The 12,003-nt window shown below is 40.3% G+C and overlaps 1 protein-coding gene across 1 annotated transcript; it reads right to left on the bottom strand.

The window, feature by feature from the left end:
* Nucleotides 1–944: 944 nt before the first annotated feature.
* On the bottom strand, nucleotides 945–10,171 carry atg4da (autophagy related 4D, cysteine peptidase a). Its single transcript, XM_085356037.1, has 11 exons — nucleotides 9,867–10,171; nucleotides 7,039–7,309; nucleotides 6,848–6,931; nucleotides 6,325–6,498; nucleotides 5,302–5,653; nucleotides 5,133–5,197; nucleotides 3,585–3,736; nucleotides 3,418–3,496; nucleotides 2,644–2,720; nucleotides 2,345–2,464; nucleotides 945–1,580 (listed from the first exon to the last, which is right to left on the bottom strand). The coding sequence occupies exons 2-11, from the start codon at nucleotides 7,256–7,258 to the stop codon at nucleotides 1,401–1,403; spliced, it is 1,503 nt and encodes a 500-aa protein (XP_085212163.1). The 5' UTR covers nucleotides 7,259–7,309; nucleotides 9,867–10,171; the 3' UTR covers nucleotides 945–1,400.
* Nucleotides 10,172–12,003: the final 1,832 nt, after the last annotated feature.

The following is a 12,003-nucleotide window of genomic DNA, read 5'->3' as shown; positions in this document are numbered from 1 at the left end:
TGGTGGAACAAGAGATTCAAAACCTACAAATCTGCATTAACTGTGTGATGCAATCATGTGATATGGACAACAATCTCAGGAATGTTTCCAGCACCTTGTTGAGGGCTCCAACGTGGTATTAACAAGGTGTGAGTAATGAAATTATATGCCACATGTTACTTCAGCATCTGCTGCATAAACTTTACAACAAGCGTATTTGCTCTGACCCTGCTAACTACAGAACATTGAATTGATCATTTCCCATCGCTCTCGTTCCTTTGACAGCGTATATACCTGCAGTTCAAATCTACACAAAAAAACCGCAGTAACATGTACTGTAATTCCAGTGTCTGAAGTTTAATCAGGACAATAAACTCAATAACAGTAGTAGTGCAACTTGCAGTAGTAGCTTTTACAGAAAAAGGGGACAAACAAAAACACAGAGACACTGCAGCAGAAGTCTGAAAATCAAGCAAACAACAAAATAAATTTAAAAAAAAGAAAAAAAAAAAAAAAAAAAAGATCTCCATTCAGCTTCGGTTTGTCTCATTACCTTGGCTGTGCAAGGTAAAATCTAGAACACGTACATAAGTAAGAGCTGGGTGTTTTACTTTGCAAACATGTTTATATAATAGTATAGCGGGAATGATTTAAGCCACAGTTTGACAGGCAAAAATACAAAAGTCATCTCCAACTTTAGGCATTGTTTTTCTTTATACCTGACCTTTAGTTCTTTAAGCAGCAGGAACAATGTAACAGCAGATTTCTTGCAGATTTTCATATCCTTAATGAATAAAGAGTCAGAGCTGAAAGTGCATGGGCTTGAGACCACGATGTCTAAAAATGAATTTACAGCTGTTCAAGACGCTCGTGGAAGAATCTGAAATTTATCTGGGATGTGACACGGCATAATCCTTAACACAATTTAAAAGACAAATAAATTACACTAACAAAACACTCACTCGCACACAAAACACACATTCTTAAATCTAATTAATTTAAAGAATAAAAATTAAAAAAAATATTCAGCAGAGGGAATGTGATATAATACAAGTCATGAACAATATCGGGCAGACGAGTGAGCCAATTAAAGATGATGCAGACACCACTGAGGCTTTTTTTGACGTCGTCTGATAAAATGAACCAAGAACATTTCAAGTACTTGAAAACGTTTCTATCCATTTTGAAGTCACCTTCGTCAGGTAAAGCAGTGCTCCAGCCAGTAGTCACTAATGCCTGTTAGCTTATAACGCCACCCACACAGAGGTGATGACAGCAGCCGTGTTGACCAGTGAGGAAGACAAAGCACAAAAGAGTTGTGCCCGCCTTGCAGCCGCAGCATCGACAGAATCAAGTCTTTTAAAGGCAATTGAGTGTCCACTTCTGCCCCCTACAGATGGGAGAGCATCGTCCTCAGAGCTTTACAGGAAGACAAACTCTTCACTGCTTCTTCTGTTGTTGCTTCTGCCTAGTCTCCCTGGAGGCAGGATATGAGCTGGAGGTCCACTGTGATTGCTGCTGTGACCCTCAAGTCCATAATCCTGACTGTGGCCCTCCACAAAGGTGAAGACAGGATACTTCTCCTTCGACGATGACAGAGCCTGGAAGGACAACAAAGTCCAGTTAAAGCAGATAATCTTAAAAACAAAACAGAATATATCGCACGCAGAGAAAAAGAGGAAAAAAAAAATCAGTTTTTGACATTTTTCTTCTTCAAACTATCATAACGATATCTCCCAATTTATTATATTTAAATTTGTTTTGGGAAAATATTCCAATTTTGTTCTCCCACAATGGTAAATAATACTTCTAAAAATTAATGCATGAATTACTGAGAACACTTCAAGACTGGGCCAAGCTCTAGCAATGGTGAAAAATGTAATAATTTTAATGCAAAAGCCCAAACAAACCAATTACATCCTTGGCACATATATTATTTGAATGGAATATGAAGATCTACATACAGTACCTGCTTCGATTGTGTAGCACTCGCTTTCTACATTTGCTCTCGTATTCAACTGACTGTTAGGCATTACAAAGAAAAGCAGCCAATTCTCATGTTTTGACCTCAACTCAGAAAAAATAAAATCGGAAATCTTTGCTTGAAAAATTTGTGCAACTTGAGCTATTGAAATTGTATCTGTGCAGAAATGAAAACAGCAAGATGATTATTCAGCTTTCTGGAGCCGAAAGTGATGGCTTAATATTGCTTTTTTTCCCTCCAAACCAACTCAAACATATTTAACTGTCAGAAACAGGACAGATTTATCTCTACGAAAGAAAGAAAAAAAATGCTGCTCATTTCTAGTATGTTGTATAAATTAAATCAGAGCCACAAAAATGTGAGGAGGTTGCAAAAACTCACCTCACTGACAGCAGAACATAGAGACTCAAAGTCCTTCTTGTTCTTGGCGTAGAAACCGATGGTGCAGCTCGGATCCATACGGTTGAAGGGCATCTTTTTAGGAGAGCTACAGTGGAACGACTGCAGAGTGGTAAAAGGAGACATGGGTCATACAATAAACAGATCAGAGCCAACTAAGCAGACATGTTATCTTTAATGACCCGTGAATGAGTTTGAAGTCATATGATATGATCCCAGGAAAAAAAAGGAGATAAAAGCCAGACAGACAGAAGAGAAGAGTAATGAAGCAGGCAGCAAACCTCCAGTGAGAAGTTAACTTGACTGACATCGACCACTGGCTGGCAGTAGTGAGGATCCAGATACAGCAGCTGCTCATCTGCCAGACAGAGAGGAATCCAAGTATAAAACAATAAATCAAATAGTTAAATGATGAATAGTCTCTCATACTTTTTATAATTCAGACAGCTTGTTCCTGCTGACCTTTGTAACAACTACCACAGAAGCCCAAAGCTGTAAGTTACAAACTCTACTTCCTTAACAAACCACCAAAACATATGTATAATATTATATTAGACATTGATACAAAAGGCACAATTTATATTTTTAATTTCAGAGAGGCTTTGTGATGGTTCATACAGGAAGTTTCCATTTGTAGTGTGAAGATTTATTTGGGATGTGCTTTTTTGCCTTAAGGGTTTTAAACCATTGTCAGGTAGCAGTTAAACACATTAGCAATCAGCTAATAAGCGACAAAGTGACAAATGACACCACAGTTTTTAAAAGCACATTTTACTTATGCTTCTAGATATCCTAAGTTTAAGAATAAAGTGTCGTGAAGAGTAATGCAGAGCGTGATAAGCAGAAGTAGCAGTTCTGCACCAAAGCAGCGCGTCATTATCCACACCTGAGAGAATGTGTGGCTCCTGCATCGCCACTGCAAGAATAATACGGGTTGCAGAGGAGCATAACAGCAAAAAATGTCAGTTCTTCCCTAGCTGCCCTTGCTTCGGCTGGATTTATGCAAAAAGATAAAAAAAAAAAAATGTACAGAGTATGTTTTTGGCAATCCTCACCTTGGAAACCAATGAAATACAGCGAATGTTTTGGTTTGCCTCCGATTATTCCAATACAGCATTCCAGTTTCAGGAAGTTCTGAGAATGAACACAAATATTTTTAATATGAGTTTAGACACTTAAAATCCTTTAGGAAGTGGGGTCAGGCACTGGATGGTTAACAGACCTTGACACAATCGATGTAGGCTGGATTGAGGGCCTCCCCTCCCAGCCGGACAGGGACCAGTATGATAACAGACTTCCAGTCCTGACTGGACAGATCGGAAGAAGTCTGATTCAGTGACCGATCACACAGATGCACCACATCTTCTTTGTACACTACAAGGCACAGAAACAGTGAGGGTTAAAACAGGCATGATGTAGAGAGCAGACACTTTATTAGGTACACCTAGTTAGTACTGGTTTAGACTCCCTTTTGCAATCGGAACTGTCTTAATTATTTCCGGCACAAATTGAACTAAGCACTGGAAACATTCAGAGATTTTGGTCCATACTGATGTGACAGCATCACAGAGTTGCTGCAGATTTGACAGCTGCACATCTGTAATGCAAATCTCCTGTTCCACCACATCCCAAAGGTGCTTGGTTCATGTGAAATTTAAGGCTACGTCCACACTAATGTGTTTTTGTTTGAAAACGCATTGTTTTCTCTCCGTTTTGGCCTCCCGTCCACACTGAGACGACGTTTTCCCGTCTCGATGACGCATTTTAGTCATGTGGTGTAGTCATGTGACCAATTAAACAAAGATAGCGGAGTGCATTATACAGCAGTTGTTTTGATTGCTCTCAATTCTGACAGCCCTAAAAATGATTAATATCAGTTTGTACATGCTCCGGATAGCTTTTCTTCAAATTCTTTAATTCTCACTCGCTTTTGTGCATGCGCAGGACTGGAACGTAAGCGTTTTGGGTCGTTTCAATGTGGACGCACAACTCTGTGAAAACGACTGAAAACGCCAGTGGAGGCGGAGCGTTTTCAGACGAAAACGCAGTTTTCAAATCTATACAGCCTATCCGTAGCCTAAGGTATCAGTCGGTACTAAGAAACTATCCCCCACACCATTACACCACAACCTGACAGGATCGATTTTATGTTGTTTATGCTAGACTCTAACCCTAGGATCCAAATGATACAGGAAAAAATAAGACTCATCAAGCCATTCTTCTGTTGTTTTGTTGAGCTTGTGTGACTTCTAGCCTCAATTTCCTGTTCTTAGCTGGTAGGAGTGGCCCTGGCATGATATTCTGCTGCTGTAGCTCATTACCTTCAACGTTCAAAGTGTTCTACATTCATAGAGGCTCTTCTAAATACTTAAATTGTAATGAGTGGTTATCTGAGTTTCTGTTGCCTTCCAATCAGTTTGAAGCAGTCGGGTCACTGTCCTCTGATTTCTGGTATCCACAAAGCATTTTTGGCCAAATAACTCCTGCTCACTGGATATTTTTCTTTACTTTGGATCGTTCTCTAAAACCCAGAGATGATTGTGTGGGGAAATCCCAATAGATCAGCTGGAATATTCAGACCGGCCCGCCTGGTGTAAACAACCATGCCACATTTTAAGTTTGTTAATCCCCAATTCTGATAAATGCTTTTAACTTTAGATGTACAAAAACACTGACCGGTGAGTGTATTTACACTCTTAGTGCAAAGCAAATATCAATCTGCTCTTTTCTCATTATTAAGCTAAACAAATATCTGCTCTATAAATCTCACCTGTACAATCCTGAGCCACATATACAGCCAGGTTTGTGACCACAGATGTTTTGTCCACTGCTTTCCTGAAAGGGACAAGAAAACAATTCCATAATTCTGGAAATGCTTAACAGCTGTGTAAATGATTTCAGAACACAGAAAAGCCTTGCTTGCAAAAACGAGCCCTTACCGTAGTATGTGTGCGACTACAGAGGGGCCATACCAGTCACCAGCCTTCTTCCCCGAACCTTTGCCAATATCCACCAGCTGGTGAACGCCAAAAGGTGCTGGGGGCTGATCCCCAAACCAGGTAACAAGCCTGGAGTGGATGTGCTCTTGCCTGTCCTTTGTGGACTCGTAGACCCTTTTCTTCTGGCTGCATCTAGGTGCCTGACTGCTTGGCAGGGATTTCTCAGGGGTGCTGGAACCTCGTGGAGAGCCAAAGGAGGGTATTGGGACCCCTCCAGCCCGGGCTGGGGAACGTGGACGGAATACCTCAAAGTCCACATCAGTAAGCTGCTGAGACTCTGGCCAAACCCAGTCTAGAAAAACAGAAACAAAATGTATTTATTTTATTTTTTTTCTTCAGACTTTAAACGATCAGAGGATGTTACAGACATGAGTATACACACAGAAAAAAAAACAGTATAAAACTGTGTATAAAACAAAAGAACGGAGTTAGAGAAAGGATGGGTTGTCAGTTTTTGAGTCAACCATAGACTGTATATAAAAGATGGACATGGCTACCATGTGGGAACCTGTAGGCGAGATCCCAAACCTGAGGGTTTTCTCCTTGCTATCATAGTGGTGGTTGATGTGACTGAGAAACCGAGGACACTGCTCACTCATCTGGAAATGACACCTAACTTTTTCTGTAACTGACCGAGGGGTGACGGGCGACGAACTGGGATAGTAAATTAAATGGTCTTTAACTGGCCAGTTCCAGAGTACAAAGTCAATGAATGACAAATGTCACACTGAGATTAGCACAGGTTATACCCTGGTGAATTCATAGCTTCCTGCACCCTCTACTCAGGTATCTCTCTTGGCTAAACCAGAAATGAGACACGGACCATCTTTAGCTTTGAGTTATATGTGAGGACACATCTTGGTCAGTGCCGCAACCTAATTTTTATGATATTTTATATTCTTAATGGATGAACACTTCTTATGTTTAAATGTAAAAATGTGTGTACCAGATGGAGAGTTCTACCTCTGGGCATCAAGTGAACCAGGAGCCCCTGTGCCAGCAGCATCTGCCCACTGCGCAGCATGCAGCCCCAACCACAGTCTGTTGTCCAGGTGGAGCCCTCCAGCTGAGGGAACTCTCTCCTATAGGTCAACCAGATCCTGGACACAAACGCTAGGCGGAACCGCTCCACCTCATCTGAGAGGGAGTGAAATAGAGAGGTGGAGCAAGAGACACACAAACACACACATATTTAGAGCTCTAGCACTTTGTTCAAGCATTAAGCTGTTTGTATTACTAATTTTAAATGATGAAAAAGCTCAGTTATGATACCTGCATATAATATTTTGGAAATAAAAGCGCAGGTTTTGTCTGTTTTAGTTCCTACTGCTCAGCTTTCTCATGTCAAATAAACATTTAAATAGGAAACGGTTAACCAGTGTGGTTAGCCACAGCACACATCACTACAACACCTGGGGTCTATTCTTCTTTACGTTTCTCTAGAGAGGAAATAGTTTTAAGATGTATGAATACATTTAGCACTTACCTTCACTGTTAAGCAGATAGGAGTGACCCAGGACAGTCACAGGAGACATCTTGTTGAAGGAGGTTTTAGACTTAACAGTCCAGCCTGCAGACAGAGGCGCAAAAAAGATTCTCAAAGCAGAAATCTCAGTACTCCTCTATATAAACAAAAATCCAACACTCAGTCTTCATTACTTAAAACTGACTACAAACCATATTTGACATTATTCCATGCTGACATAAGTTTGGCCTTGAGTTTGTCCATCTCGTCAAGCTCCCCGGCGGCTTCTCTGCTGGCACCTTGAGTTTGTGGAGGCCTGACTCCAAAGCTGCCCTGCCGCTCCATGGGCTGCTGCTGCCTCCCCCTGTCCACCAGCTCATCTTGCATGACTCCCCCTACGTATTGTGCTGCACTCGGGGAAACTGAGTTCATGGCTCCGAGACCTCAGAGCTTACCTCTTGTGCTCCTCATTGCGACACAGAACTGATGAATGAACGAAAAAGAGGAACAACACAAGAATCTAGGTAAAAAATTAACTACTGATGCATCTTGTACTCAAAACGCTTTTACACTCATCCTGCCACTCATATACTTATTAACTCAAATATTTACTTGGATTTAAACTCATTTTAAAAGTGGCTTTTCTTCTTTGAATACACAGCACACAGTTACACTGGATTTTTCCTGGCTCTTAATTATCTGTGCCATCTTGTTTAACAGAAGTCTGAAATCTCCCTGTTATTTCTAGTTTATAAACACAAGTGGATTTTATGTTTCATCAAATTAAACTGTAGGTTTGAAAAGCCTCTTGAAATATTTATCTCTGAGTGCTGAATGTTTTTCATCTTCTACATTGCCGTTGTCACATATATCCAGTTATCAACGGATAGACGTGACATTTGTCATCCATGTGATGGTAATAAGTAATAAGTTTCCATTCTGTAATCAGAATGCTAAATATACATTTACTGATGCCTTTTGCTTCTGGTCAAGTACCACCCACAGGTCTTGAAGTCTGGCGGTATAAGAATACTGATAATCCTCTGTAGTGCCTGGTGTATTTCCACTCAATAGTTTTGTTTATGCTGACATTCTACCTTGATGTAAAGAGCAATTTGGAAAAAAAAAAAAGTAAGATTCAGAGGCTCCATGAATCCTGTACTGATCATTTTCTATGGTATTTTCCTTTTATATATTGATTATTAGCCTGTAAATTTAGAGAAACTTTTCATTGTTTAGCAGATTCTAACTAAAGTACACATTTTCAGTTTCAACACTGCCTTCAGAGATGAGCACCTGTTTCTGGTTTGTATGCTCTAACATTTTTTTTCTCCTGAAACCTGGTTGTGTGTTTTCTGTTTGATGTAATAGGAGGACCAGCTGTGTTGGTGGTTGTGGGGAGTGTTGTCTTGTTTTCATGTTTCATGTTGCTAAAAACAAACAAACAAACTCAACCCAATTTCACTATTGTTAAAACGGAATTGGTAACAACCAAAGAGGCAGAGTTTGCACTTTGGCAGATAAATGACTAATTACATAAACCATTAGGGTAAAAGAAGAAGTCAAATTTTTAGCTGATGTATGCGGGTATGTAATTGCAACAAATTTTATTTCCCCTGAAAACATCAAAGTCATTCATTAAATAATACTTCTTATAAGAAGGAGGATTGTTATCCATGGCTAATCACTTTCTAACATTCACACAATAAAACTGAAGTAGGACGTACAACTCTGGATTCAGTGCCCAAGAACACTTCCGCAGGTAGACTTAAACGGTGAAGGAACCTGCTGACTGACAGATGACCCACTGAGCCACCTGAGCCGCAGTGACTAAGACAGAGAGCTGGAAACGAAAAGACCCATTCTATGTCCAACTTCCACATTTACTATAATTGCTGTATTCTTTTATGTAAATGTCACTGGTATTTGAATATCATTTTAATGTGTGCCCCTAGATATTTATATTTTTCTAAAAACTCTGTAAGGTCATTATTAATAACTACTGAGGAAGCTGCTTGCTTTTGCACCTTCTTAATCACATGTGCATTTGAAGCCTCCCTTGTGTATTTGTATCATCAGCTTGTATAACTGATTGAACTGTTGCCAGGATACTATTGCGAAAGAGATGTTTAATCTGAGTTGTCTGTCTGGTTAAGTAAAATAAAAACATGTTTGTATATGCACAATTTTCTTTTTAGTCCTCTTGCATTATACAGTCTGTCAATGATCCACACTCATACTTTCTGCTGAAAACAATATGCTTGCGTTTGAGAGATCTGATAACAGCCTAAGGACCTGAGCAGTTCACAGGTTTCCTTGTTTCATTATGGATGTTTAACTCTAGAAAAAAAAACAAGAACAAAGTAAGATCCTTCGTTTTTTAACATCTGTAAGTCAGAATCAAGGGCAAACAGCACAAAGAAACATTAAAAAAACCCAAACTGTCAGAGTAAATCCGAGTAATCATCCACAGCTGCCCATTTGAAGCACCGCAGCAATTTCCTAATGTTGTAAACCTGCTCAACATTTGGCAATAAACCCCATTCTGATTCTGATTCTGATTCTGATTTCACAATTTGAAAAACACTTAAGGAAAGTACCAGAGACCTTTTTCACCCTGCCCTGAAACTGATGAGTAGCACTTTCGACAGGGAACAGAGAGTATTACGATGAGTACTAACTGATCCTGCTGATGGAAACGTTTCTATGGTAGAGAAGAAAAAAAACACTCATCATGTGATAACCATTTGACAACCGGTATGTCGGGCTTTTCAACGTCTGTAAAAGTCATCTGATGATGATGGTGGCTACCATTTTTCATCACCTGTAAGTCAACCGGTTTATTAACCATAATCTATTATAGAAACACTCTCATGACACGACCAGTGTCAGGGTATATGAACGGATTCTGACCAGCAGCCTCACTGTCAATTCCCATTTACTGCTCTGGTCACAAAGACTCACCAGCACTATAGCGCATACCTAATTTAAAAAGCGTCTTTCACCATTATTAAAGAATCAAAGGCCAGCAACAACATACCTGATGTAAAGGTCGGTTAAGCAGGTCGGTACCCCGTAATAGAGCCACTCATTTCGGATATTTCCTCCCTCCTGGCGTACAGCGGCAGCCTGAGACTAGCTGGCTGAACACGCTAACTTCTGCAGCTAGCCCCGGCGTTAGCTCTCTAGCACTGAAGACGGAATCCCCGAAGAGCTTAATGCTTTTATAATAAAATACAGTTAATGTACGAATGGTAGACTTCCTCCCATTTAACACAGAAAGTCATTTATCTACACGGTTACGAAAATAAGCTACTACATAGCGTCTATGCTGCTCCGTGTGACAGCTCCTGACCGGACAACATTTACTTCCTGTTGTCCTTTTCCGGCGCACCACTATTGGTTGAATTAAATCCTGTAGCAAATCTGATAGGATAATATTGCACTAATGCGCAGTGCACGGTGCCATTGGCTAATAATAAGTCCTGTAGTTATGCAATGAGTGACCTGGTTAAAAAGTATGCGTTACTAAACATAAATAATAAATTTAGGTACAAACATGCCAACAATTGAAAAAAGTTAAAATAATAAGTAACATATAATTTTGGTTTATATATTAGTAAATAATTATGGTGTAATTAGTTACCTTTGTGCAGCTTTCAACCAGAATAACCATCATACATCCAAAATCCAACAAAAAAAGTCTCAAGCAGGACCCAGTAAGGAATTGGCAGAAACGCCAGCTACTGATAGATAGAGCAGTTTCTTGAGGCTGTAAGACCAGGGTGAGCACTGTAGACAGTCCAGGTGTTATGCCTGGACTGTCTACAAGAAAGCCTGTGAATCAGTCCCTCATGCATGGATCCTGGAGTGCCTAGAACTATACAAGACAGGACCTTAAGAGCCTTCTTTAGGAAAGTCACCATCAAGAGTGGGATTTACCAAGGAGATGCTCTGTCCCCACTGCTGTATAGGCATAGGCCCGAACCCCCTTTTAGCCAGAACATTAAGAAGACTAGATATGGATACAGACTACAAAAGGGAGCAAACATTAGCCACCTCCTCCATAAGGAAGGAATGAGTCTGAGCACTAATGAGTGTCAGAACCACCATCAAGGATGAAACAGCAAGGTCCATGAGTACACCAGGATGATGGTCACAACTGATTATGTGAGAAAGAAGAGGAACCATCATGGAATGATAAGCCTGTGCAGGGAACCCTGCGGGACTTCTTAATACAGACAGACAAACTAGTGATGGCTAACCAACTGGACATAGTAGTGGTGGATACGCAGAGGAAGACAGTCATAGTGGAAGATGCAGCTGTACCAAGTGAAAGCAACATGAGGGAGAAGAAACATCAGGAGCTCAAGAAATACCAAGGGCTAAGATGTGTAGGGTGAAGGCAACAGTGGTGACTGTGGTAATCTGATGACTGCCAAACAGGGGAAGTGGCTCCAGCAGATCCCATAAACGATATTCGAGAGCTCCGTCCAGAGCAGTGCACTGTGCAGGACTCTCAAGCCCCCAGGGCTTTGGTAGAAGACTCAAGCTTTAAGGATAAAGAAGGGTAAGTAACTTTATACTATATACTTATAACATATATTTTTAACCTGTCATCCTATCCCTGGCATCCTCCTGTGTCACACCAATCCTCTGCATGTCCTCAATCACTGCATCCAATCTTTTCTGTGGTCTTTTTCTCCTGCTCTCAAGCTCAATATTCAACATTGTTTGTCCAGTATATTCACTTACCCTCTGCTGTACATCTAACCATTTCAGTCTTGCCTCTTTAACTTTCTCTTGAAACCCCGCAGCCTAATTTGTCCCTCTGACATACTCATTTCTAATCTTGTCCATATCAGTAACTCTTAATGAAAATCTTCTCTGCCTCCTGTCTTTTGTCAGCATCACTGTCTTCAAACCAAACATCATAGCACACACCACTACCATCTTTTAAATGAGTAATATATTAACAGACCTGTCATATGTCTTCAAATACATATGGATACATTTTCATGTAAAAATAAATTACCTCCAAGCATTTGATTTTCAGGGGTTAGACTGATGGTTATAACATTGCTTAATTAATTAGCTATGAAAGTAATAATTTATTGCACCTGTACAGCTGCACAGCTGTTATAGGGCAAACTGCAGACAGGTTGCCAGTTTACTGT

Source organism: Diplotaxodon limnothrissa, linkage group LG6 (genome assembly GCF_057381915.1).
Source record: "Diplotaxodon limnothrissa isolate DT_005_m linkage group LG6, D_limnothrissa_male_GT1.1, whole genome shotgun sequence".
NCBI lineage: Eukaryota > Metazoa > Chordata > Actinopteri > Cichliformes > Cichlidae > Diplotaxodon > Diplotaxodon limnothrissa.
This window is presented reverse-complemented; position numbering and strand designations above follow the sequence as displayed.